At 42.3% G+C, this 27,835-nt stretch overlaps 1 protein-coding gene across 2 annotated transcripts; it reads right to left on the bottom strand.

Moving 5' to 3' along the window:
• Positions 1-18,902: 18,902 nt before the first annotated feature.
• Positions 18,903-25,423, bottom strand: SMCP (sperm mitochondria associated cysteine rich protein). Of its 2 annotated transcripts, XM_055359469.1 has the most exons (3): positions 25,267-25,423; positions 20,431-20,595; positions 18,903-19,544 (listed from the first exon to the last, which is right to left on the bottom strand). In XM_055359469.1, the coding sequence occupies exon 3, from the start codon at positions 19,522-19,524 to the stop codon at positions 19,174-19,176; it is 351 nt and encodes a 116-aa protein (XP_055215444.1). In that variant the 5' UTR covers positions 19,525-19,544; positions 20,431-20,595; positions 25,267-25,423; the 3' UTR covers positions 18,903-19,173. The 2 variants fall into 2 exon arrangements, with proteins under 2 accessions (XP_055215444.1, XP_004026748.2); XM_004026699.3 differs by lacking the exon at positions 20,431-20,595.
• Between the last annotated feature and the right edge of the window lie 2,412 nt (positions 25,424-27,835).

Consider the following 27,835-nt stretch of genomic DNA (forward strand, 5'->3'; position numbering starts at 1 on the left):
CTGTCAGACAGGCCTGGGTTTGAATTGCACCTGCACATCTTTTTATCTGGACAAGACATTTCACCTCTATGAATTTCAGTTTCCTTGTCTGTAAAATGGGGATACTAACAACTCCTTAGAATTATGTGAGAATTTGGTGAGGGAATATATGTGCTTAGCACATAGGTTGTACTCAGGAAGTTGGCTATTTTATTGCTGGGGGCCATTGCAAAGGTTTGCTGATGGATTACAGTGCATTACCTACCTAAAGATAGTTTTAAGGATGTAAGTTCTTTAAAGTTCATCGGCTTTAACTAACTCATTTTGCCCACGAAAAACATGAAGCCCCACAGTCACACAGTCCATGGAAGTAGCGTGGTGAGGGGAGCCAGGCTGCCTTCCCATTTGCTGCTCCTTCCAGTCTGCTGCTGCTGGGCCTCAGGTGACGATTCAGCCCAAGACGTGAGACTCTGTCTTGTGCTTTGATAATGGCCTGTGTGCACTGAGTGTGCTCCCCTGAGTGGGAATCATGGGGACATTAAGGTGGCTTTGCATTTCTAGAGCTTGATGGTACATGGAGGGGCCTGGGATCTGCATGGGCAGAGGACAGACAGTGGTTTGGAACAAAATTTTATCTGGAAAAAGGAATCTAGCAATAGAGTGAGGAGTGTACATACAGTCACAGCCCATCAAGTCAAAGGTAGAAGGTACGATTTCAGCCAAGCACATGGAATGGAGATGATAGGCAAAATACCATAAGGGGTAAGACTTCACAGGGCTGTGTGAAAAAGAAGGCAGGGCTGTGAGGAGCACAGTTTGGTTGAAGGCAGCCAGCAGTGGCAGGGCCTTTGGGTGCAGGGAATGGGGGAGGGACACTTCAGAGGGGAGAGAGACAGTCACAGAACAAAAGGGGAGCGCAGGGACCAAGTCCAGCCATGAAGCCTCCCTCCAAAGTGTCCTCAGTTGTCAGACACTTGTAGGGGATCAGGGATTTTCCAGGACTTTGCCCAGCTTCCTGATTTATCGCTCCCCACTCCTTCTTTTGCCCCTGCTAATTAGAGACTGGTGGGGACACCAGATCCTGCATCAGCTGCCTCCTGAGAGGCATAATTGCTCTTACAAATACTCCCAAAAGCAGTTGCAGAGGCCACTCAGATGCATGTGTTTGTGCATATGCATGTGTGTGTGTGTGTGTGTGTGTGGCTCACAACTTTACCAACACAAGTGAGCTGCCCACATTTTCCTGCCTGGCATGGGCCCTGGTGAGCCCCCCATGAACTAGTCTGAGTTTATGGACAGTTTGTCACAAAGCAGTCTGACTGCTCCAGGCTACTAGATGAATTGGTCTGGTCCAAAGTAGAAAATAGTGCCTATCCCTCCCTCCCTAAGACACATGTCCCCTGCTTACTGTCTCACATTAAACTAGGTCACAGTGCTGAAAGTCAGGGCATACGCAGGCCTCTGAGATCTCAGCTGAGCCAGTGTGCTGGGAAGGGCCCTGGCCTATCCTCCCTGTCTGACAGAGAGATACAACCCCTGATCTCAGGATGCTCTAGATGTAGTAGAGGATCCTGATTCTGCCCTCAGCAAACTCCTAACCTGATAGACAGACAGGTGCAGAAACTGAGTGGTGGGTGCAATTCAGTGCCATGCCAATTGAGCACTCAACTAACTAGACCCTGCATGGATGCAGGTATAAACAGAAACAGGGCTTGGAAAGTCTCCCTGGAAAGAATGCAGAGGAAAGTGCAAAGGGAACAGGCCTTCCAAACCTGCTGTTTGGTAGACACTGTGCATCAACCCCTCATTCACTCTCATGTAATAATCCTTTATGCTTTACAGGGGAGGAGCTGAAGCTCAGAGTAGTGTAGCAGCTGGCCAGTGCTCTCAAAGTCAGCAGGTTGATCAAGCTCAAGTCCCTGTGCTCTGAAGCCACCCTCTCCACTGGGGGCAGAGATGTCCACCGTGTGCAATAGACACTGAATCCTGGTACGCCCCAGTAAGAGAGAGCCCAGGGCTTCCATAGGGGATGACAGGGGAGTTGCAAGTCAGAAGACAGGTGTGCTGGAAATTGCTGGAGTAGCTGCAAAGTTATTTTCTTGCCACTCAGGTTTTACTAGAAAGCCTGCTTGGGGTGGAGTGGGCAGGAAGGGGAGAGAGCGGTCAGAGTGCTATGGGAAAGAAGGGTGAGCCCATTTCCTCTCATAGGCTAGTACTTGCATGCTCAGCTCCAGCTACCTTTCCTTCTCTCCGTACATCCCCTACCTCTGCTAGGAGCCCTAGGCCCAGTAACCCCAGGGCCACCTCTCTACCCCGCTTAGGGTCCAAGTTTGGGGATTCTAATGCTGGAGGGGGCTTCAGGGCACAGAGTTCAACCTTCGCTTTACAGAGGATGACATAATCTCAAGAGGAGAACCCAGGAAGGCAGGGCAGATCTCCAGGTCCCAGGTCTGTGGACCTGGTGCTTTCCATCCTTCCTGTCTGCTAGAAATGCCTTTCCTACCTTCTTTCCTATTGGTTGATTTTTTATTTACCTGCTGTTTCTGGACTGTTTCTTTGTGTGCCTGTGTTCTAGGACCTAGGGTATAGCATCGACCAAAACAGGCAAAAATCTCTGCCCTGCTAGAGCTTTCATTCCAGTGGGGGGCGGAGGGGGGGGGGTGGAGGAGTTATGCAAAATAAACACACACCTGAAATATAAATCAAGGTATGCAAAATAAACACATATCTGAAATTTAAATCAAGTTAAATGTTCAGAAATTCTGTGTAGAAAAGTGTGGCAAGGAAGAGATTTATGGAGTGCTGGAGGAGGGGGTGGTCATTTATTTTAAATGGGGTAGCCAGGGAAGGCCTCACACAGCAACCTGGAGAAAACCAGGAGGTCAGCATGAGGATGAATGCAGGCACAGGGCCCAACAGGGGCAGCATCCCGGAGGCAGGAGTGTTGTGGAGCCAATAAGGAGGCTGGTGTGGCTGGGGCTGAGTGAATGAGGGAAAGATTTTAGAGAGACAAGGTTGGAGGTCTGGGTAGAGGTAGGCGGTGGGGAGAAATCATGTAACAACTTTAGCTTTATAGTCAATGAGATGAGAAGCCGCAGATCAATGACATTATCTGACTTAGTTTTTAAAGGCTCTCTCTGGCAAGAGTGGAAGCAAGTTGAACTGTTAGAGGAACTGTAGGAATTTAGCGATGGCTTGGAAGTAGGGTGGTAGCAGTAGAGGCAGAGAGAAGTGAGCAGAATATAGATATGTTTGGATCCTAGAACCAATAAGACTTATATCTTACAAATAAAATAAGATGTAGAGTATCAGTGGGGAACAACCTGAATGACCATAAAGATTCATTAACAGAGATGGGGAAGACCACAGGTGGGGCTTTTTTTTTTTTTTTTTTTTTTTTGAGATGGAGTTTCACTCTTATTGCCCAGGCTGGGGTGTAATGGCGTGATCTCGGCTCACTGCAACCTCTGCCTCCGGGGTTCAAGCGATTCTCCTGCCTCAGTCTCCTGAGTAGCTGAGATTACAGGCACACACCACCACGCCTGGCTAATTTTTGTATTTTTAGTAGAGACAGGGTTTCACCATGTTGGCTAGGCTGGTCTCAAACTCCTGACCTCAGGTGATCCACCCGCCTTGGCCTCCCAAAGTGCTGGGATTACAGGCTTGAGCCACTGTGTCTGGCCGAGGGGCTGGTTTTATGGAAAATGTCAGCGGTGAACGTTGAGACATGTTAAGCTTGAGACATCCAAGCAGAGTTGTCAAGTAGGCAGTTAGAGATACTAGTTCTGAATTCAGAAAGAGGTTTATGCTGTGGAAATACATTTGGAAATCATCAGCATATAAATGACATTTGAAGACATGAGCCAGGATGAAATCACCAAGGGAATGAATATGGAGAGGAAAGAGAAGAGGCTCAAGCATGATCCCCTGAATCACTCTAGTGTTGAATGATCAGGGAGATATGAAGAAAAAGTTCAGGAAAACTGAGAAGGGAAAGAGCAGACAGAGTTAAGAAACATGGTAGGATAATGTGGTGTTCTAGAAGACAAATGGACACATTGCCAAGGAGGAGGGATAAACAGTGAGACAAATGCTATACAGATATGTGGAATCTAACTAAGTCAAACTTATAGAAGCAGAGAGTAGAGCAGGGGTTTTCAGGAACTGGTGGGGGGAGCTGGGGAAATGGGGAGACATTGGTCAAAGGGTACAAACTTTCAGCTATAAGATGAACTTAGTTCTGGGGATCTAAGGTACAGCCTGGGTACTGATGGATGTGTTAATTCATTTGATTGTGGCAATTATTTCACAATGTGCACATATGGCAAAGCATCACATTGTATACCTTAAGTATATACAATCTTTGTCAATTAAATATGTTTGAAAAGATAAGGACTAAGAATGCCCATTGGATCGGGCAACACAGAGGCCATTAGTGACCTTGACACTGGCAGTCTAAGGCAGTGGTAAGGACAAAAGCCAGACTGGGGTGGATTCAAGAAAGAATGAGAAGAGAGGGCTTGGGAACAGCGAGGATAGAGAGCATTTTTAAAAATATTGTTAAGAGAAGCAGATAAATGGGGCAATAGCCAGTGCTGACTCTCTTTCTCCAGCTCCTTGTAAACTCTGCTCATTACCCTACCCTTCCTCCCCAATAAAGCTGTTACTGACACACCAAAGCCCATGATGCCCTGACGGTTCCACAGCCCCTGTTCATTTCCACCTCACCTCCCCACTCCTCAGCTCCTACTTGCGGAGGGTTTGGATCCAGCCTTGCAGGTTTTCCACTTGTTCTCTGTTTCTGGAGAGCTCTGCTGCAAATATCCCAGTGAATTACTTCTTCATGTCATTCAGATCTCTACCCCAATGTCACTTTTCTGAGATGGTTCCTTTAGCCTCTCTAAAATATTAGGTTGATGTGAAAGTAAGTGGGGCTTTTGCATTGTTGAAATTTGCCATTTGATATCGGAATACATTCTTAAGTAAATGTGGTTATGTTATACATCATTTTAATGCACACTTCTCACTTGATGTTTTTTGCTAATAACTTATTACTTGCTGTTTATTTTATATTTATTTTAGACCGTGGAAGTGATGTTAGACAAGGGCAAATTCAAGCGATTTTCTTACTCAAGTTCAAAATGGGTCATAAAGCAGTGCAGACAACTTACAACATCAATAGCAAGTTTGGCCCAGAAACTGCTAACCGACATACAGTACAGTAGTGGTTCAAGAAGTTTTGCAAAGGAGACAAGAGCCTTGAAGATGAGGAGTGTAGTGGCTGGCCGTCAGAAGTTGACAACGACCAATTGAGAGGAATCATCCAAGCTGATTATTTTTCAACTACACAAGAAGTTGTTGAAGAACCCAACGTTGACCATTCTGTGTTGTTCAGCATTTGAAGCAAATTAGAAAGGTGAAAAACTCGATAAGTGCATCCCTCATGAGCTGAGTAGAAAAAAGAATAGTTGTTTTTGAAGCGTGGTCTTCTCTTATTCTACACAACAACAACAAACCATTTCTTGATCGGATTGTGGCGTGCAAAGAAAAGTGGATTTTATATGACAACTGGTGACAATCAGCTCAGTGGTTGGACCTAGAAGAAGCTCCAAAGCACTTCCCAAAGCCAAACTTGCACCAAAAAAATTGTCATGGTCACTGTTTGGTGGTCTGCTGCCAGTCTGATACACTACAGCTTTCTGAATCTCAGCGAAACCATTACATCTGAGAAGTATGCTCAGCAAATTCATGAGATGCACCAAAAACTGCAATGCCTGCAGCCAGCATTCATCAACAAAAAGGGCCCAATTCTTCTCCATGACAATGCCCAGCTGCTTGTCACACAACCAACACTTCAAAAGTTGAATGAATTGGGCTCCAAAGTTTTGCTTCATCTGCCATATTCACCTGACCTCTTGCCAACCGACTACCACTTCTTCAAGCATCTTGACAACATTTTGCAGGGAAAATGCTTCCACAACCAGCAGGATGAAGAAAATGCTTTCCAAGAGTTTGTTGAACCCTGAACCATGGATTTTAATGCTACAGGAAAAAGTAAACTTATTTCTCATTGGCAAAAATGTGTCGATTGTCAGTGGTTCCTATTTTGATTAATAAAGATGTGTTTGAGCCTAGTTATAATAACTTGAAATTCACAATCCAAAATCGCAATTACATTTGATTCTCTACCCCATGCCCTTCTTCATCTCATTATAGCACTCACCACTATTGGAGCTTGTGTTATTTGTTGTGTTCTTGCCTCCCTAGAATGTTAAGTTCATGAGAGTGGGGTCCTTGACTGTATTTGGCTTCTTGACTTCCCCAACACCTAGAACTGTGCTTGATGCATAGTCTCTCCAATACATCCATTATGACACCTTTCTAAATGTTTGTTGAAGAAATGAGTACTCCTGTCTAAAAGATATAAATGCATTTTCCCGTAAATAAACTTAACTTCTAATATCCAGTCACTATCCCTGATTGCAGAAAACAATGTACTCAACTCCTAGTAAACTCAGTCAACTCTGGCTTTACCTCATGCAATGTAGAATCTCCTCTCCCGCTCCTTCTCCCCTTACCGGAGATTTATTTAAGACTGCTTTATGGAGAGCATATACTTTTAGATCTCTGCAATAAATCCCCAAAGCCTACTTAGAAACTTAAGAGTCTTTGTCTGGAGGATCCAGCTCTAGACCCTCCCCTGAGTAGTATGTGCTGCTGACTAGATGGGATGGCCTCTCAGGAAGCTTCGTGTGAGAGAAAAGATGGCCTTGTGGTATTCCAGAATTTCATCCTCCTAAGTACTCTCTCCATTTTTTGGCAATGGTGATCATATGATTTTGTAAACATCCCTTTCTCCTCACTAATAGCCCCAAGCTCCCAAGAACAAAGACAAGACCCAATTCTTTCCTCCTTCATCTGCCCTGGCACTTGGTTGGTGGGTTTCCTGTGCTTAGAGTTTCACCCCTTTATTCCTCTCCTCCGGTTCCGTGACATAAGAAATTACAACAATTCCTTACTCCTGTTTCTAAGCAGCTCCGAGCAACTGGCTAACTGGCCATGAGGCCAAACAGAATGGGAAGTCTGCATGTAGGGATGAGGCAAGGAAAGGGAGACCTGGCATTTCCACAGGCCCTGGTTGGCTGATACAGCTAAGACAGACCAGCTCTCCTGAGGAGTCTGCCCTGTGCCCACCTCCAGGAGGTAGACAAAGGTGGAGGGGGAGGGGAACTGCACCCAGGGGGTTTGCAGTGTGATTTTACATGAGGAAGGAGGAACATTTTGTCAGGCCAAGGCTCAAGGACCCAATCTTCTGTGTTTGACCTGGTATTGCAGCCCTCTCGGCCTTGCACAACAGAAACATCTCTGCTCTGTGAATCATTATACCGATATTTTAAAACAGAATTTATATTTTTTGTTCTAAATGAAACATAACCACTTCATCCAGTGCTTAACCAAGCAAAGATCAATTGATCCAGTGTTGAGTGCAGGAGGAACTAGTTGTATTGGACTTCCAGAGACACCTTTGTAACTTGAGTTTTCTGTCATTGAAATTATTCCCCTTTATATGAAGTGCTTCTTTGGCTTTCCTTCCCTCACTTCCCGCTGCATACAGCCTCTTAGAGTAGAGTGCATCACTGTCTTAATATTAGAGCTGCTGTCTTCTGTTTCAGCAGCAGTTTGGCAGCTTTGAAGCTCTGTATCTCAGGGATTCTCCATCCCGAATTTCAATATTTATTTCCACCACACCATGGCTTCTCACTAGTATTTAGTGAAGGGACAAAGAGCTTTCTTACCATGTATTTTAAAACCTCCAGCCCTATTCATAGCCTCCAGAGCCATTTCAGTCTTTGCACCGAACCCACAACCAGATTCATATCCACTGGAGCCTCAGCAAAGTGTACCTGTCTTTGGTTTTCACTCCATGAGGATGCAGTCAGGGAGGAGTCCAAGGAGACTCCTGGAGAAAGGATACATGGGCAGGAAAGATTAGGTTGTTGGAGTTAGAAAAAAACATGCTTCCTACCATCACAACACATACACCTTTGTATCTGCTTTCCTGTCTTGCTGTCTGTGCTGTAAGCATCACAAAACAGACTTGATTTATTTATTTCCATGTCTGAAGTGTATCACATAGGGCCTTGCAGTTATTTGATGCTCAAACAAATAGTTGGTAAAACAAAGTGAACTACCACTCCTGGTAAAGATAAAGTAAAAGGGGCCAGATTTACCCTTCCACCAAAAAAGAAAAAAATACCTGAGACAGTGGTTTTCAAGATACTAGACACACCAGGCAACGAAGGACAGTGAACCTTGACAGACAGATGAGGTGAGACCTGATTGCTCCAGCTTACTCTCAGAGAGTTTGCAGGCTGCTGTGCAGAAGGGGAATCCAGACAGGGCCTGGCTATTCCCCGGAGTGAAGACAGAACTGGGAGGCGGGGATGCCAAGGCAGCTAGAGTTTGCAGAACACCAGAGAGAAGAGAACTGTGCACAGAGAGAACTCTGTAGATCTGCAGAAGATTCTTCTTGAGTCTTCAACTGAGTACTAATAGGCACATTCATGTGAAGAAATCATATGAGACAGGAGAAAGAATAACTTCAAAGAATTAAGAAGGAAAATCCCTGGAGCCCACAGGGCCAGAAATACTTTCTGTTTCTACTAGCCAGACTGGAAAAATGTGTAATTCACATGGCTTCAGATAGGATACTCAGAAGGGTTATGCTTCAGTAGTGGGTACAATTTAGTTTTAGATTAAATGTTTTTCCGGTCTTAAAAAAGATCTGAAGGAATCAAACTGCTGCCAAGTAACTTAACTGTATCTCAATACAGAGCTTAAGTATATTTATAGGGACATAAATATATTTAGCACCCAGAAAGACAAAATTCACAATGTCTGACTTCCAATTAAAAATTGCCAGGCACGCAAAGAAATAGTAAAATGTCATCAATAATGATAGAAAAATAAAAGCAACGCAGAAAAGACACAGGATTTGTAGACAAGAGCATTGAAACAATGATTATAAATTCATTCTATATGTTTAATAAGCTAGATAAAATACTGCACACATTCAGTAAATATATGAAATATATATATTTTAAAATTAAATTTGTGGAGATGAAAACTACCATGTCTGAAATAAAAAAATACCTTGGATGAGGTTAATAGTATATTAGATAGTACAGAAGAAAATATAGTGAACTTGAAGATGTCGCAATAGAAATTACCTAACACAAAACACAGAGAGGAGGAAAAAAGACAAAAACCAACCAAACAAAAGAACTCAAATAGAGAACATCAGTGAGGTGTGGGAAAATTTTGAGCAGCCTAATATAAGAACAGGTGAAATCCTTGAATAATGGGGTAGATGGGGAATTACCAAAATTTTTCAAAATTGGCAGGGTGCTCTAAATCCACAAATTCAAGAAACAAGAAACATGAAGAAAATTATACCAAGGCACAAGGACAATACAATTGCTTCAAACATATCATAAAATAGTCATAAAAATAGCCAGAGATAAATAGACATGTCACATGAGGAAAGTCACATGATGACAGGAAAAAGAAAGAAATGAGAGCAAATTTCTTACTAGAAACAATGCAAGCCAGAAAACAGCAAAGCAACATCCTTAATATAATGAAAGAAAAAATACAAACGGAAAAAACAACAACAAAAAACTGGAAAACTAGATTTCTATATCCAGCAAAATACATTTTTAAAATGAGATAAAGATTTTTTCAGACATTTAAAAGCTGAAATAATTTCACACCGGCAGACTGTGAATTATACAAATTAAAGGAAGTCCTCGGGATGAAGGAAAATAATATCAAATGGGACTATGAATCTACACAACAGAAGAGCACCATAAATGGTAAATACCTGGATAAAACAAAACCTTTTTTTCTTACAATTCAAACCTACTGGAAGAATAAATAACTATTTAAAGCAAAATTGAGAGCAATGTATTATGAATATTTTTAAGATATGTAAAATAAAAATGTATTATAATAATAGCACAAAGATCAGAAGGAGAAAAATGGAAGTATATAGTTTACAGGTTCTGATACCGTAAGCAAAGTAGTATAACATAAAGGTGGACTATACAAAGTTAAAAATCTAAACAATAGAATCCTAATGCAACTACCTAAATAACACAAAAAAAGTTACAGAGATTAAGTCAATGAAAGAGATGAGATGGGGTTGTATAAAAGGCTCAATTCAAAAAAAGGAATAAGACAAAAGAAAACAAAAAATAGATGAGACAGAAAACAAACAGCAAGATGGCAGATTTAAACACGACCATATTTACTAATCACATTAACACTATTGATCTTAGTACTCCAATTAAAAGGCATAAATTATCAGGTCAAATAAAAAAGACCCACCTATATATTGCTTGGAAGGAACCTGCTTTAAACATAAAGACATAAGTAGGTTAAAAGCAAAATAATGGGGAAAATGTCTTGTTAATACTAATCAAAAGAAAGCAAATGTGGATATATTGACTTCAAAGTAGATTTCAAAGCTAAGATATTACCAGGGATAAAGAAGGTAATTTTGTGATAATAAAGAGGCAATTCACGAAAAGGATACAATAAATCTTAAATCTTTATGCTTCTAATAAGAGAGCCTCAAAATACACGAAGCAAAAACTGCTAAAATTGAAAGAAACTATAGAAGAATTCACAATTATGGTCAGACTTTTCAATGCTATACATTTAATACCTGATAAACAAGTAACCAGAAAATAAGTAAAGATGTAGAAGACTCAAATCACATGGTCAAACAAATTAGTCTAATTGACATTTACAGAACACTCCATCCTACAACAGTAGGATACACTTTCTTTTCAAGGGCACATGAAGCATTTACTAAGATAGAGCATATTCTGAGTCATAAAGAAATCTCAGTGAATTTTAAAAAATTCAAGTCATATAAAGTATGTTATTTGACTGCAGAGGAATAAAATTAGAAATCAAAAACAGAAATATCTCTTGGAAAATCTCACAGCATTTTGAAAATAAATAAAAACACTTCTAATTAACCCACAGATCAAAGTAAATCAAAAGGGAACATAATAACTCCTTTGAACTAGAAACAGAAACACAACATTCCAAAATTTTTTTGGTTGTGGCTAAAACAATGCCTAAAGAAAAATTTCTAACATTAAATACCTATATCAAATAGAAAATATTTCAAAATAATAACCTCGACTTCCACCTTAAAAAATTAGAAAAAAGAACAAATTACACCCCAAATAAGCAGAAGAATGGAAATGATAAAGATCAGAGTAAAAATAAATGAAATAGAAAACCAAAAACAACATCAAAAACTAATGAAACAAAATGCCAGGGCTTTGAGAAGATTGATTAAACTGGTGAAAATACTCTCTAAACTAAGTAGGAAATACAGAGAGGAGATGTAAATTACCAGTACAGGAATGAAAGAGGTAAGCTTACTACAGATTCCATATATGTTAAAAATAATAAGGGCATCTCATGAATAAATTTGTACCAATAAATTTTAAAACCTAGATGAAATAGATGATTTTCTTGAAAGACAAAAAGTGGTAAAATTCATTCAAAAGCAAACAGATAATTTGAAAAACTAAAATCAATTAAAGAGATTGTATTTTCAGTTAAAAATCTTCCCACAAAGAAACCTCCTGGAACAGATAACTACACCTGGGTTCCATCAAATGTCTAAGGAAGAAATCACACCAATTCTCCACAAACTGCTCCAGAAAATTGAAGCGAACACCTCCCATTTCATAAGGACAGCATTACTTTGGTACCAATATCAGACAAAGATATTACAAAAAAGAAAACTACCAACAAGTGCAATATCCCTTCTTAACATAAAGCCAAAGCTTCTTAGCAAAATTTTAGCAAATCAAATCCAAGAATATAAAAAGGATAATACAACTTGATCAAAGAGGGCTTATCTCCAGTATGCAAGGTTCTTTTAACATTCAAAAATCAATGTAATTCACTGCATTAGCAGACTAAAAATAAAAAACCATATGTTCATCTCAATAGATGTAGAACTAACATTTTTCAAAATCCAACATTCATTTCTATTACAAACTCTCAACAAAGTAGAAAAAGAAGGATCATCTTCAAGTGGCAAAACAGAGCGATAAAATACATTGGAAAGAAAAAAGTCAAATCTGTGCTTAGATGGCATGATCATTTGTGTAGAAAATCTTATGGCATTTACATGAAAGCTGTAAAAACTAAAAAGCAGTACACAGGCTGGGCACGGTGGCTCATGCCCGTAATCCCAGCACTTTGGGAGGCTGAGGCTGGCGGATCTCCTGAGGTCAAGGGTTCAAGACCAGCTTGGCCAACATGGTGACCTTCTGTCTCTACTAAAAATACAAAAATTAGCTGGCATGGTGGTATGCGCCTGTAATCCCAGCTACTCGGGAGGCTGAGGTGGGAGAATCGCTTGAGCCTGGGAGGCGGAGGTTGTGGTGAGCCCAGATTGTGCCACTGTACTCCATCCTGGGTGACAGACTGAGAATCCATTTCAGAAAAAAAAAAAGAAAGAAGGAAAAGCCATACACAAGTTTAATATACAAAAAAATTGCATTTCTGTATATTAATTGAATAATTAGAAACCAAAATAAAAATGTCATTTATAATATGATCAAAGTATATCAAACACAGAGGAAATATGACAAAATGCTTGCAAATTTTAGGGGAAATATGACAAAATGCATGCAAATTATTCACCAAAAACCATAAAACTTTAAAAAATTAAAGACGACGTAAATAAATGGAGAGATAATCCATGTTCACCAATCAAAATACTCAATATGGTTAAGATGTTCATTTCCATCCCCAAAATATAATCCATAGATTTAAAAAATCCCAGCATTTAGTTTTAGAAATTGACAGGTTTAGTCTAAAATTAATATGAAAGTGCAAAGAACTTAGAATAGCTAAAACAACTTTGATAAACAACTAAATTAGAGGACATATTACCTGACTTCAACACTTAGCATAAGGCTACAGTAAATAAGACATTAGTGTCAAGACAGGCAAATAGATCAATGTAAAAGAGTTAAACAAATATGACATGGCAGTGATTTTTGACAAAATGCAAAGGCTGGAGAAAGGACAGTCTCTAATAAATAGTGATAAAACAATGGGATATCCCTATGCTTCCCTCTGCCTCTCCCCCAGCAAAACAAACAAACAAACAAACAAACAAACAAACAAACAAACAAACAATGAACCTTTGTTCATACCTTCCACCGTAAATAAGCATACGCCATTTTATTGCACTTTTCAGATATTGTAATTTTTTACAGTTTGAAGTTATATGGCAACCCTATGTCCAGTAATTCTATTGGTAGCATTTTTCCAACAGCAAGTGTTCATTTCATGTCTCTCTGTCAAATTTTGGTAATTCTTGCAATATTTCAAACCTTTAAAATTATTATTATATTTGTTATGGTGATCTGTGACTGTTGATCTTTGATGTTACTATTGCATTTGTTTTGGGGCACCATGAACTGTGCCCATAGACGATGGATGACAAATTTAATTGATAAATATTGTGTGTGTTCTTACTACTAGACCAACCAGCCATTCCCCCATTTATCTACCTCTCATTGGGCCTTCCTAATCTCTGAGACACAACACTATTAAAATTAGGCCAATTAATAACCCCACAATGGCCTCTAAGTGTTCAAGTAAAAGGAAGAGTCACATGTCTCTTATTTTAAACCCAAAGCTAAAAATGGCTAAGCTTAGTAAGGAAGACATGTCAAAAGTTGAGATAGGCCAAATGATAGGACTCATGCTGAACAACCAAGTTGTGAATGCAAAATAAAAGTTCTTGAGGGAAATTGAAACTGCCACTCTAGTGAACACATGAATGATAAGAAAGCAAAGCAGCCTTATTGCTGATATGAAGAAAGTTTTAGTGGTCTGGATAGATCTAAGCAGCCACGTAATTCCCTTAAGCTGAAGCCTAATCCACAGCAATCCATAGAATTAACTCTCTCTTTAATTCTATGAATGCTGAAAGAGATGAGGAAACTGCAGAAGAAAAGTTTGAAGCTGGCAGAGGTTAGTTCATGGTGTTGAGGAAAGAAGTCTGCTCCATAACATAAAAATGCAAGGGGAAGCAGCAAGTGCTGATGTAGAAGCTGCAGCAAGTTATCCAGAAGGACTAGCTAAGATAGTTCATGAAGGTGGCTACTCTAAACAACTGATTTTCAGTGTAGATGAAACAACCTTCTATTGGAAGAAGATACTATCTAGGACTTCATAGCTAGGGAGGAGAAGTCAATGTCTGGCTTCAAAGCTTCAAAGAATAGACTGACCCTCTGGTTAGGGGTTAATACCACTGATGACTTTGAGGTCAATGCTCATTTATCATTCCCAAAATCCTAAAGCCCTTAAGAATTATGCTAAATCTATTATTCCTGTGCTTTATAAATAGAGCAACAAAGCCTGGTTCACAGAAAATCTGTTTATAGCATGGTTTACTGAATATTTTAAGCCCACTGTTGAAACCTACTGCTCAGAACAAAAGATTCCTTTTGAAAAATTACTGCTTATTGACAAATGTACCTAGTCACCCAAGAGCTCTGATAGAGATATAAAGGACATTGATGTTTTCATGCCTGCTAACACAATGTTGATTCTGCAGCCCACAGATCAAGAAGTAATTTCCACCTTCAAGTCTTATTATTTAAGAAATACATTTTGTAAGGCTATAGCTGCCATAGATGCTTTAAATAGTGATTCCTCTGATGGACAAAGTAAACTGAAACTCCCTGGAAAGAATTCACCATTCTAGATGCCATTAAGAATATTTGTGATTCATAGGAGGAGGTAAAAATATCCACACTAAAGGGAAGTTTGGAAGAAGTTGACTCCAACCCTCATGGATGACTTTGGATGGATTCAAGACTTCAGTGGCAGAAGTAACCACAGGTGTGTTAGAAATAGCAAGAGCACCAGAATTATAAGTGGAGTTTGAAGATGTGATTGAATTGCTGCAATCATATGATAAAACTTGAACAGATGAGTTGTTGCTTCTTATGGATGAGCAAAGAAATTGGTTTCTTGAGATGGAATCTACTCCTGGTGAAGATGCTGTGAACATCGTTGCAATGACAACATAGAATTTAGAATATACCGTAAGCTTAGTTGATAGAGGAGTGACAGGTTTTTAGATGGTTGACTCGAATTTTGAAAGAAGTTCTACTGTGGGAAAATGCTATCAAACAGCATCACATGCTAAAGAGAAATTTTCCATGAAAGGAAGAGTCAATTGATGCAGCAAGCTTGATTGTTGTCTTATCGCAAAAAAGTGTACCTTGAGAATCGCTTGAACCTAGGAGGCAGAGGTTGAAGTGAGCCCAGATCACACCACTGCACTCTAGTCTGGGCAACAGAGCGGGACTCTGTCTCAAAAAAAAAAAAAAAAGTAGGAACTGTACCAGCCACTCCAGTCAGCAGCTATCAACATCAAGGCAAGATCCTCTACCATCAAAAAGATTACCAATTGCTGAAGGCTCTGATGATTATCATGTTTCAGCAATAAAGTATTTTTAACTCAGGTATGTACATTGTTTTTAGACATAATGTTATTGTGCATTTAATAAGCTATAGTATAGTGTAAACATAACTTTTATATGCACTGGGAAGTAAAAAAATATGTGACTCACTTTACTGTGGCAGTCTGGAACTGAACCGGCAATATTTCCAAGGTATGCCTGGACAAAAATTAACTTCTAGAAGAAAATATAGGAGAAAATCTTTGTGCCCTAGAATCAGGCAAAGATGTCTTGGGTATGACAAATAAAACAAAATAATAAGAAAACAACTAACTGGACTTTATCAAAATTAAGAATTTCTGCTATTAAAAAAATTTTTTTAAGAGAATAAAATGATAAGCCACAGTCTGGAGAAAATATGTTAAATCATTTATTTGACAAGACAGTTGTATCAAGAATATACATATATACATATATGCATACATACACACAGATATATACATACATACATGTGTACATACACACACATACATATGTGTATATATATATATACACATATACATACACACATATACATATGTATATACACATCCCCTTAAAATCCTGTAATAAAATTCCAAATAGCTCTAAATAGTAAAAAAATGGAGGAAATATTTGGACAGAAAATTCACCAAAGAAGATATATGAAGGCAGAAGAGCTCAAGGAGAGATGCTCCGTATCATTAGCCATTAAGAAAATGCACATTAAAGCCACAATGAAGCAGCACTGCATATTTATTAAAATGTCTGCAACTCTAGAACTAAAAAAAGTGAGCATACAAATAATCAGCAAGGCTATGCAACAACTGGAGCTGCCATACACTTCTCACGGGAATGTAAAATGGTAGAACCATTTTGGGAAACAGGTGGGCAGGTTCTTAAGAAGTAAAACATACACCTATTATATAACACAGTCATTTTCCTCTTAGGTCTTTACTGAAGTGAAATGAAAGCATATGTTCATAGAAAGATTTGTGCATGAATGTTCATAGCAGTTTTATTTGTAATAGCCTCAAATTGGAAACAACCCAAATGCCCATCAAAGGATTAGTTGATAAACAAAAGCAACATATTCACAATAATGAGGGTATTTGCTACTCAGCAATGAAAAAGAATGAACAGTGGATACATGCAAAAACATGTTTGAATCTCAGTCTAACTTAGCTGAGTGAAAGGGGCCAGGCATAAAAGAATGCACAGTGGTTTGGGCTGGGAAGTGGCAGAGGAGGGACTTGACTTGATGCCAGAGCATCCCGCGAAGGGTGGCCAACTCAGAGAGCTGCCTGGAGACTCAGGAAGAGGACACGGAGTGGGACTGGGGTAGGGCAAGGGGCGGGGATGAAGGTTGGAGTCTCCAGGCTGGGCAGGGTCTTCCCACTATTCCTGCAGACCCATAGCCTTGCCTTTCACAGAGGGTTGGGTAATTACCGCTGGCTTCTCCAGACCCCAGCAAGGGAAAGGCGGGTGAATCAGCTCATCTCGGCTGTCCTTGCACAGGGTGCAGATCCCAAAGCCCCAGCTCTGCCAAGATCTTGCCCAGCCGCATTGGGCCTGGGGATGGTGGTGAGGCCCAGTGTAGCAGGACTCTCACTGACTTCCACCGATGAGTTGGGGGGCGATGCCAAATTGGAGGCTGGTGCCATGGGAGGGTAGAGGTCTCACCTTGGAACCCCAGTAGTCCCTGGAGCATGACAGCCAGTGGAGGCTCCCAGGGTGCAGAGCAGGGCACCCACCACCCAGGCTGCGAAGAGTAGCAACCCTCCAACTACTGTAGCAACCACAAATCCCCCAGGACCAGCTGGATGGGGCACGTGGAAGCCTTCAGGAGCCCAAGATCTCAAGATTTCTCTCATCTGGCCAGATTCTTGGAATGACCTGAACTTGCAGGTGGCTAGCTACTTCAAGAAACTCCTAAATTGTGCTGCATCACTTCTCCTGAAAGTTTACATGCAAGGAATGGGGTTTTGCCCTTTGCAGTGTGGGAATACAAAATAACTCAGAGTTGCCATGACCCAGAATAGAAATAGAGTGGCCCATTTTAGATGCTTCGTGAAAATCTGTTTACATTCTGAAATCTGAATCTTAGCATTCACAAAAACTTTGGAGAGATGGCTGCCTGCCCTCCTAGAGGGGAAAATAAACTGCTTCCAACATAACCTTTGTAGGACTATGAAATTCTTCCGATTTCTCCCACAAACTAAACAAAGTGCAGGAATATTTTGTGTGCCACAGGTGCATTGTTGCTAGGGAATCTCTATTTTGAAATTCCAAGTAATTGAAAACGACTTTCATAGACCCTAGATGGTACCAAAATAGAAACTGCAGTTTTGAGCTGCTTCTTATATGCAGTGTTTAGTGGGTAGGGGAAGACCTGCTTTGAAATAATAAATTCTCAGCATAAAAAAACAAACCTACTGTGTGATTAGATAAAATTCTTGAAAACACTAATTTGAAGGGACAAAAGTAGACCAGTAGTTTTCTGGGGATTGGTGGACAGGGAGAAGTATGAGAGAGAGAGTACAGAAGTGCACTCGAAAAATTTTAAAAGTGGTATGTTAATTACACATCAAAAAGCAGTAAAAATGGAAGTTGACAAGTGTGCTTAATGAGGCTGATTTCTCTATTTCTACCTGTCTACCTGGACTAGTGGGGGTGTGCTTGGGGACAAATTATTGGAGGATGATGTCTTCTTTAGAGGGAAATAGGGCCTTGTGGCTGAGAGGAGTTTGAAAACTATGCACACTGAATAGCCACTCGGTGTCGGACCCTATGTCGGGCACTTTAAATGAATTATCCCTTTTAATTCTCATAAAAAAATCTTTGAGGGAAGTACCATTGTCTTCATTTTACACATGAGGAAATAGAGCCTCAGAGACACTGAACCACTTGCTTTAAGATTGCTACTCTGTGACTGAGGAGCCAGTGCTGATCCTGGAACATTTCGCTCTTTGCCGCCAGCCACTGTGCTTTGCTGAGTCCTGGGGACTCTACCTCCATCTAAAATCTCTGGATGCGGGGGTGGAATCACTCCAAGGGACTTACATATTTTTGCTTGGTCTGGAGTACAATGTGGTACCCAGGGACCCAGAGGAATTAGGATTCTTGCACTTTGAGTGGCCAATAATCTTTTTTTTTTTTTTTCTTTAATAAGGACTGAAGGGGTTCCTGGAATACAGGACTTTCATTTTAAAACCAAGATGAGTCAGTCAACTACACTGCAGCTCAGCAGAGGTTTTGTTCTTCAGGATGCTAGTTCTTGCTCCTTGGACCTCCAGAACATGCCCATAATATTTTCTTGGGCTCTAGGCCAGGCTGGTGAGATGGTTTCACAGGTAAGTAAAGGAACAAAGGGAGGCAATGTTCTTTTTATTGCTCTTTATTTCTGTGCTGTCTAAATGTCAGGATCACTAGGAAAGATGATTCTAGCCTCTTCATCCTCCCATTTCCAGATGGAGGCCTCCCTAGGGTAGGGAGCTATGATGGGAAATAGGAGCCTCTCATTGGGTGGAAATGGTAGTCACTGTGAAAACTGCTTCTCTAAACACAGGTCTAGCCTGACTCTCAGTAATCCCCCACCCTATAAAGCGAAAGGCATGGCCCCAGGGACTTCTTCTTTGTTTGACCTCTGCTGTCATTTGCTTGGCTTAGACTCATTGTGTGGGCTATGGGGCTGCTGCTGGGTTTGAGAGTCCTTGTCCTGAGTTTGCGGTGAATTGGGCTCAGACTCCATGTTAAGGGGTGAGACTTCAGGCTTGGTCTCCAAGCCACAGCACCTGGCCTGAATGCAGCATGGGGGTTTTGGCTGGCAGCAGTGATTGTGTTTTGGTGGGCAGCATTGACTGCCTTTTGGCTGGCAGCACTGGTTCTGTTTTGGCGGGCAGCATTGATTGCCTTTTGACTGGCAGCACTGGTTCTGCTTTGGTGGGCAGCATTGATTGCCTTTTGCTGGGCAGCATTGACTGTGTTTTGGCTGGTCACACATCTTCTGAACACTTGGAGGTACTAGAAAAAGAAAAGAATATTCTCATCAGAAGGAAATCTGGGTGCCTGCTTTCATTTCCTCCTTTCTTGACACCCACATACATCCATCTTCAGGATAATGACTCAGACCAGGGTTGAGAAAGCAGAGCTGGATCCCTCAGAGAGGCCAGCCAGCCCCATAATTCTACCTTTGCATATGCCAGTGTGTTTGTTTCTTACTAGGTAGTGATTTGTCAGATAAAGAATCAAAAGACCAGAATATGTAAGCAATGTGAATAAGGTCCCTTAGCTAATGAGCAAACAGTTTGACCCTCAGTCTCCAGATCCTGAGTCAAGTGTCAGGCACTTCACAAACATCAGCTAATGTTATAACGGCTACCAGCCTGAGGTAGACATTTTTAGTCCACTTCACATCATATGAGGACCACTGAAGTTCAAAAATCCACCTCAGTTGCTTGTAAGTGATTCAAGCCAAGTTCTATCCCACTCCAGAGCATGTGCTTGTTCTTGTCTCTAATGTGGCACCCATGGACCCAGGTGCAATGAGACTCTTGCACTTAGAGTGACCAACTGTCACACGCTTCCTGAATGTACCATCTTGTCCCAAGCACGGAGCACTGTGGTGGTTATAGCAAGATGAAATGAAAAGTACAGTGCTCTTGGCATGGCAGGACTTGAGTTCCAGGCCTGGTTCTGCAACTCCCAAGCCTAAGGGATTGTGCAGTTCTCTTCATATCTCTGGGCTTGTACCTCTTCCTCTATAAAGGGGCAGTCGTGGGGGTGAGGAAGGGGGAACTGGACCTGGTAGGTGTCCTCAAACTCAAACACTCAGCAGTTTTATAATTTCCTGATTCTTCCAGGTATAGAGAAAATCCAAACAACTCTTGCTTTACTTCTATCTACCCACCTTCCTCCTCCCAGGAAGTCCAAGCTCTCCTGGGAACATCCCTGGGCCTCAGCACAGGTACGCAGCCCCTGGAGAAGCCCCTAATGGTTTCCGCCCTGGTCCCTCCTATGGCACATGATGAGAGGATGAACGCCACGGTTGTGGTCCCAGAGCAGAATAGAGAGTCTAGAAGTGGCCAGGAAACAGCAGACAGTGAGCAGGTTGTTATCTAGCCTCCTCAAGGAAATGTAAAAGCAGGGGAAATGAGCCTGTACCCCCTCTGGGGACTCAGCTCACAAAGCCACAAACCCATGTCAGGGAGGTGCCAGGCCTGTCAGAGCCCTGTCACTGGTAGGGGAGGATGGGTGTGGGATTTGGAGTGACAACTGCTGAGGTGAGGTGGCAACCACCTTCCAGCCTCTGGCATCCTTGGGATTGTGAGAAAAGCCTCTGGCCCAAATTAGTGGTTTTTTGTTTTTGTTTTTTTTGAGATGGAGCTTCGCTCTTGTCACCCAGGCTGGAGTGCAATGGTGCGATCTCAGCTCACTGCAACCTCTGCCTCCCAGGTTCAAGCCATTCTCCTGCCTCGGCCTCCGGAGTACCTGAGATTACAGATGCCTACCACCATGCCCAGCAAATTTTTGTATTTTTAGTAGAGATGGGGTTTTGCCATGTTAGCCAGGCTGGTCTCGAACTCCTGACCTCTGGTGATCCGACCACCTCAGCCTCTCAAAGTGCTGGGATTACAGGTGTGAGCCAATGTCCCAGCCCCCAAACTTGTTTTTTAAACTGAGCCAGTTACTGCTGTGGGCTTTCCACTAAGCACACACATGCCCATATCTCTGTGAGAGTGTGTGTGTGTATGTGTGTGTGCACGTAAGTGCATGTAGGCATGTGTCCATGCATAATTATAGGTACATGGAGAGAAGAACTTGAGGTTTGTGATGATGGCTGTTTAACAAATTGAGATTGCTTGAACTTTCTCATGAGTCTTTACAGTTAGAGCCAGTGTGAATAGCTCCTAGTAGGGGCCAGCCTCTGTCCTGGCCTTCTCTCTCCTGCTGGGTGCTCCCTACTTGCCCTCCATCCTATCCTGACCTACTGTCAGGCTGCTTCCCCACAGCCCTGCTCCAAACACTCTCCCTGATGTTTAGAAAGCCACATCTCTTGTCTTGTCCTCTTCTTTTGTGTCCTGTAGATAGAGGGACTCCTGGGGACAGTAGCTACAAATCTCTCCTCACATTAAAGTCTTTCTGGGGGAGGGCCGGACGCGGTGGCTCACGTCTGTAATCCCAGCACTTTGGGAGGCCGAGGCAGGCGGATCACCTGAGGTCGGGAGTTCAGAACCAGCCCGGCCAACATGGTGAAACCCTGTCTCTACAAAAAATACAAAAATGGGCATGGTGGCGGGTGCCTGTAATCCCAGATACGTGGGAGACTGAGGCAGGAGAATCGCTTGAACCCAGGAGGTGGAGGTTACAGTGAGATGAGATCGTGCCATTGCACTCCAGCCTTGGCAAGAAGAGCAAAACTCCATCTCAAAAAATAAAATAAAGTAAAAAAATAAAATAAAATAAAATAATTTCTGGGGGTTACCCCATGATATGGTTTGGCTCTGTGTATGTACCTCACAAAATCTGATGGTTTTATAAGCATCTGACATTTCCCCTGTTCTTACTTCTCTCTCACACCACCATGTGAAGAAAGTCCTTCCCCTTTGCCTTCTGCCATGATTGTGTTTCCTGAGGCCTCCTCAGACATGTGGAACTGTGAATCGATTAAACTTCTTTCCTTTATAAATTATCCAGTCTTGGGTAGTATCTTTATAGCAGTGTGGAAATGGACTAATCCACCCCAGTAGGACAAAAATCTGTATCATCCTCTCCTGAAGGTGTGCAGGATTCTCCAGTCAGGTGGTTGCTAAAGGACACCTGTCAGATGACCTACTTTGCTATCTGAATCACCCTTGTGACTTTATAGAAGACCCAGGGCTGTGGCTATTCTGAATGATGGGTGACATGCTCTTAGACTCAACCCTTTTTTATCTGGGGATTCACCTAAATCCAGTTCATAGTGTACAAACTGGGTCCCATTGAGCCAGGTGTGGCCGACAGCGCTACCCACTAGAAACAGTAACTTTCAGACTTACACATTGGACCCAGCCCCAGCCCAGACTCTCCTCACTTCCACTTTCTGAACCGTTGGAGCCTCATCTCAGGGTTTCTCTGCGGGAAGGAGGCCCCTGGCATATGCCTGAGAAGGCTCGGGCATATGCCAGGGGCCTCCTTCCCACAGAGAAATCCTGAGACTTTCTCTGGGAAGGAGGGGAGCACAGTGCTACCTCTTATAAGGACCCCTATGTTTGAATCTCCTGAACTAGAGCATTAGGGTGAGAGAAGATTGGGAAGGAAGAGTTATCTCTTAAGGCCCTGCCACCTGGTATAAACCTTTCATGATCCTAAGTCCCTGGCTATATGGCTGCAGCCTGAACTGGGGCAAGGGCAGTTCCCACCTAAAAAGGGGAGAGTGACTTGGGTTAGGATGTTGGCTTTAATTCAGTCATGACTCTATCTCTGCCAGTTATTCCTGGATTCATCCTATCTTTCAGGAAAAGTCCCCTGCTTCCATTTAAGAGGAAGACACTGGAGCAAAGACTCCTAAAGGATGGGGGTGGGGACAAGTCACCCCATTGCTCCTTCTAGGTCAGAGGAAGCTGCAAAGAGGCTGAGGTGGCAGATACAGGCCCTGCGATGCCTTGACTTGCCCGAGAGAACAGGAAGGAGAGAGGTGAGCAATGGAGAGGCACACCAAAAATGGAAATAAGGCGGAGACAGACCAGTATAAAAATAGGGAAGAGGTGAGAGAGTACAGGGCCATGTTCTCTACCACCTTTGCAGTGTTCAAAGCTGTTTGACAGGAAGTGTGTGGGTGTGTCCACACGCACACACAAGCACACACTTGGGTGCCCCTGCAGCTGTACTGTGGTGAATTTGGGTGTGCCGGGGTATGCAGGGAGCCCAGTATCTGTCCGTATCTCCTTGTTGTTTGAATCTGCTCCCTTAGGTGTCAGACCTAAGACTAGGTTTTGAGAGGGACGAGGGAGGAGTGAGCCCCTTCTGTTTTTATTTTCTGTTGTTCCTCTCTGTGTTTATTTTTGCCTTTTGCTATTTTTTTTCCTCTCTTCCTCTCTATCATTCTCTGGTCTTTCATCCTGTCTCTATCTTTCTGTCTTTTGTCTCTGGTTTACCTTTCTCTACTCTGAAGGTCAGTGCCCTGAATTGACCAAAGTGCAGAGTCTCATCACCACTTGGAAGTCCAGTTTGTTAGTGTCCATCTTTACGAGTCCAGACTGAGCTGTTTCTACAGAAGCAATTCTCATTCCAGTGATCAGAGGTGCAGAGGCATCAGAGGCACCTGGAGCCCAGGTCCAGGGGCTTGCCTCACCAGTCCCACCAACGTCCCCACTCCAAGCATGTCCCCCATAGTCAGATCCTGGGAATAGGTCCTGAATGTGGAGGTTGTGCAATATCAGAGAAGGACAGCAGGTTAGAAACCAGTCTTGTTGACTGTAGCATAGGGAGGGCAACATCAAGTCCTTCTGCAACCTCACCCCTGTGGATGCAGGTCCTGCCCCTCTGAGCCAGTGCTGTCTCCACTGTCTTTCTTCTGCCTGGTGAATAGTATCTATATCCTCCACTTTCAGAACCCTGGCTCCTGTCCAATAAACCCGCCTTCTGGACCCCTCTGCCTCCTGCAAGAGTTTCTTCTTAAGATTCTCTCCTTGGCCGGGCACAATGGCTCACACCTGTTGTCCCAGTGCTTTGGGAGGCTGAGACGGGTGAATCACTTGAGGTCAGGAGTTTGAGACCAGCCTGGCCAACATGGCAAAACTCCATCTCTACTGAAAATACAAAAATTAGCTGGATGTGGTGGCGTGCACCTGTAATACCAGCTACTTGGGAAGCTGAGGCAGGAGAATCGCTTGAATCCAGGAGGTAGAAGTTACAGTGAGCCGAGACCTCACCACTGCACTCCAGCCTGGGTGACAGAGTGAGACTCCATCTCAATAAATAAATAAAAATAAATAAACAAATAAATAAATATTCTTTCCAAGCTCCATTTCCCTTCCTTCCCAACCATGCTGTGCACAGCCTGCCTCAGGAAATCTGCCTAATCATGTCAAACACTTGTGGTCCAAGGCCAGGGCCATCTTGCTAGCTCTTATTGCTCTATTCAGAGAGGATTGATACAGAGCCCAAACCACCAGGAGGGCCCTGGCAAGGCACCTTCTCCCTCTGCCCACCGGCCCAGCCTCATGTCCAACCACTGTTCCCTCAGGCACCAGACTGGCTCAGAGCAGACACCTGCTGAATTTTCTCACCTCTTTCCAGGTATTTGAATGTGCTCTTTCCCAGCTTAAACCACCCTTCCTGGGTCTCTGTCCCCACATGCTCACTGAATATCGTTCAAACCTGAAGTATCTGCTTACACATCAGTCCTCGAGGAAAGCTTCCTTAACCCAAAGCCTCCATCTCCCTGAAAGGCTTTCTTGGATCCCCTGTACTTCCCATTACATTTTTATAGTGGTTATTATTTCCCCAATTGTCTCACTTTTGTGGTCTGTTAGTTCCACGAGCACAGACATTCTCACTATGCCCACCCCCAGTGGCTCCCATGTCTTCCTCTTAAATAGAAGCAGGAGCTTTTTCCTGAAAGATAGGATGAATCCTGGAATCCTCTCATCCAACACACTGAATGGCATTTCATGGGTCTCAGTAGGTAAATACGTAATGAACGAATGAACACATGAAAAAGCCATGGAGAGAGGACCCAAAAGACAAGGTTTCTCTGTGTTACCTGGTCTGGCCACACCCTTCTCAATTCACAATTTCCATGCTTGACTTCTCATGACTGATTCCAGTAGATATTATTGATCTTCCTCAGCAGCCTAGTGAGTCCATGACTATCAGAAGCCAAAGCCTCCTGAACCAGATGGGTTCCCTTCCCTGCTAATGCCAAGATTCTAAGCCTCTATGACACCATAATTCTCTCCACAGGACTCTGTGCCTAGCTCACTCACTAGCGCCCCCTGCCTGCTTGAGAGTCTGTCTCTGGTTTCTTTCCTGAAAGATAAAAAGAAAGCTCCCTAGCTAACCCATAAGCATGCAATAACCTAAAACACAAATCTGTATTGATTGTCTCCTATCTACCAGGCTGTGTCCTAAAAAGTGAAGTGTAGCTCAATGGGATGTAGTTCCCATTCTCAAAGATCTAATTCAATATGGAGGCAAGTCAATAGCCAACAATACCATGTGATAATAATGATGGTAGGATAAGCACAGGGGTCAGGTTTGGGGGTCAAATATGCTTCCTGGAGGGAGTGATATTTAAGCTGAGACTTGGAAATTGGAAATAGGAAGTTGGACATAGGGGTGTGTCTGGGAGGACATTTTCAGATCCAGAAATGTGAAAGTATAGGCTATTTGGTGGAAAAGCTCAGTGTGGCTGGAGCAGAGTGGGGAGTAAGGAGAAGGGGGAGATTCACCTACCTAGGCAGGTAAGGCTGTGTTGGTGAGGACCTTTATGCCATAAGAAAAAGAGTTTGGACTTTATCCTGAGGACAATGGGAACCACTGAAAGGTTTTAAACAGGGGAGAAACTGGGATGCCTTAGGGGCCAGGACCCATCTTATTCACTTTGATATTCCCAGTGTCTGGCTGAGCAATTGGCACATAAAAGATTCTGAAACTGAATCAATTGAATAGTGAATTGACTAAAATAATGATAAGAGAGAAGCATTTCATTATGTTTACTCTTTCCTTTTCTTCCTGTAGCATGGCCTCTTTGAGGACAGTGACTAGGAAATTCTGTTCTTCTGGGAAGCACGCCTGCCATAAACATTTGTAGGACACCAGGCAAGAGCACAAACAGAGGCTTCTGACCCCTGTGGTTCACCCCTGGTTCTCTTCCTACTCCCTGGCTTCATCTTGTGCCACGAGGGACCTCAGGCGTGCATGAGTGTAAATATCCTAGTCCATACCGCCCATGTTCTTTTCATACATGGATCTCTCAAACTGCCCCTCTCTTGGTCATTGAGACCTAGAAGTGAGCACAGTATTGGCTGTTTGAGTCTTCAAGAGGATAGACACATAAAGGTGATCTCAGGGCCATCTGACAGAGATTTCTGGGGTCCTGGATAGCTGGAGTGAGGGAGACAGCAGCTCTGGGCCTGTACCCTGGACCTATCAAATCATCCTATGGGGGTGGGTCATGGCTGGAGGAGAGCCAGAGAAGGACTCTTTAAAGTCTGAAGTCCAGGACAGAACCAGCTCGGCCAAAGGGTAGCACTCTTGGGAAGTATGTGAATTGTGCTTTTCATTCTATAATAGCCTATTCAAGTATTTCTCTTTTACTTGTCTTCTTCAGGTCTTCCTGCTTATAGTTATCTCTAAAGTTTATTCTCAGTAAAATGTCTGCTCTCGTTCACATCTCCCAATGTCTCTAACATTGTAGTTGGGACCAAAGCCTTAATCTATAAGAATTAAGTTATTTCTAGGAAGAGTACAGAGAGGGAGAGAGAGGTAGAGTGAGAGAGAGAGGTGGAAATGGCCAACAAATCTATGAAGAAATGCTTATTCACAACTAAAGGAATGCAAACCAGAAGATCAATGAGACACTGGCTTTTCTATGACAGTCTGGCAACAAATATGATATTTTGATCACATTAGTTGTTAATGAATACGTTGAGAAACAGGTATTTTCATATTCTGTTAATGAGATTTCATTTTACAATCATGTAATAGGATAGTATATAGCTAATAAAAACACAGAGTCCAGTTGTAGATGATGCTATGAAAAATTCTCCCAACTATGTAATCAAAGAAAGCAATCCAGTAAACAATATGTTAGTATATTCCTTTTCTTATAAAAAGAATGTATATATAGAGATATATACAAAATAACATAAACATATATGTTAGTATACATAAATATTTTCTTAGAAGAATCAAATACACACAAACTGTTTGAATTTTTAACCATGATGCATGTTAGTTTGTTAAAATTAAGCTAATGAAGGCTATCTAGAAGGTGAGGATAGATATACTTTCTGCTCACCATTTAAGTTCTATTTCCAACACAATGTATGGAACATCCTAGGTACTAAGTCCACATTTAGTAAATAAATACATGGAAGAATAATTTAACCAGTACATTAACTTGGAACTCTTTGTGTTCCTGTTCTTCTGCCTGGCTACTTCCTGCTGGAGTCCTTGGTTCTCTTTTCTTCTCCATCAATACTTATTTTCTTGGTTAGAACATTCAGTCTTCTGACCATGAAGGCCATCTATATGTCAATGATGATGGTGTCTATTTTGTTAATAACAGCTGAGAAATCTCTCCGGAACTTCAGACTTTCATATCCAAC

This window comes from Gorilla gorilla, chromosome 1, assembly GCF_029281585.2.
Source record: "Gorilla gorilla gorilla isolate KB3781 chromosome 1, NHGRI_mGorGor1-v2.1_pri, whole genome shotgun sequence".
NCBI classification, from domain to species: domain Eukaryota; kingdom Metazoa; phylum Chordata; class Mammalia; order Primates; family Hominidae; genus Gorilla; species Gorilla gorilla.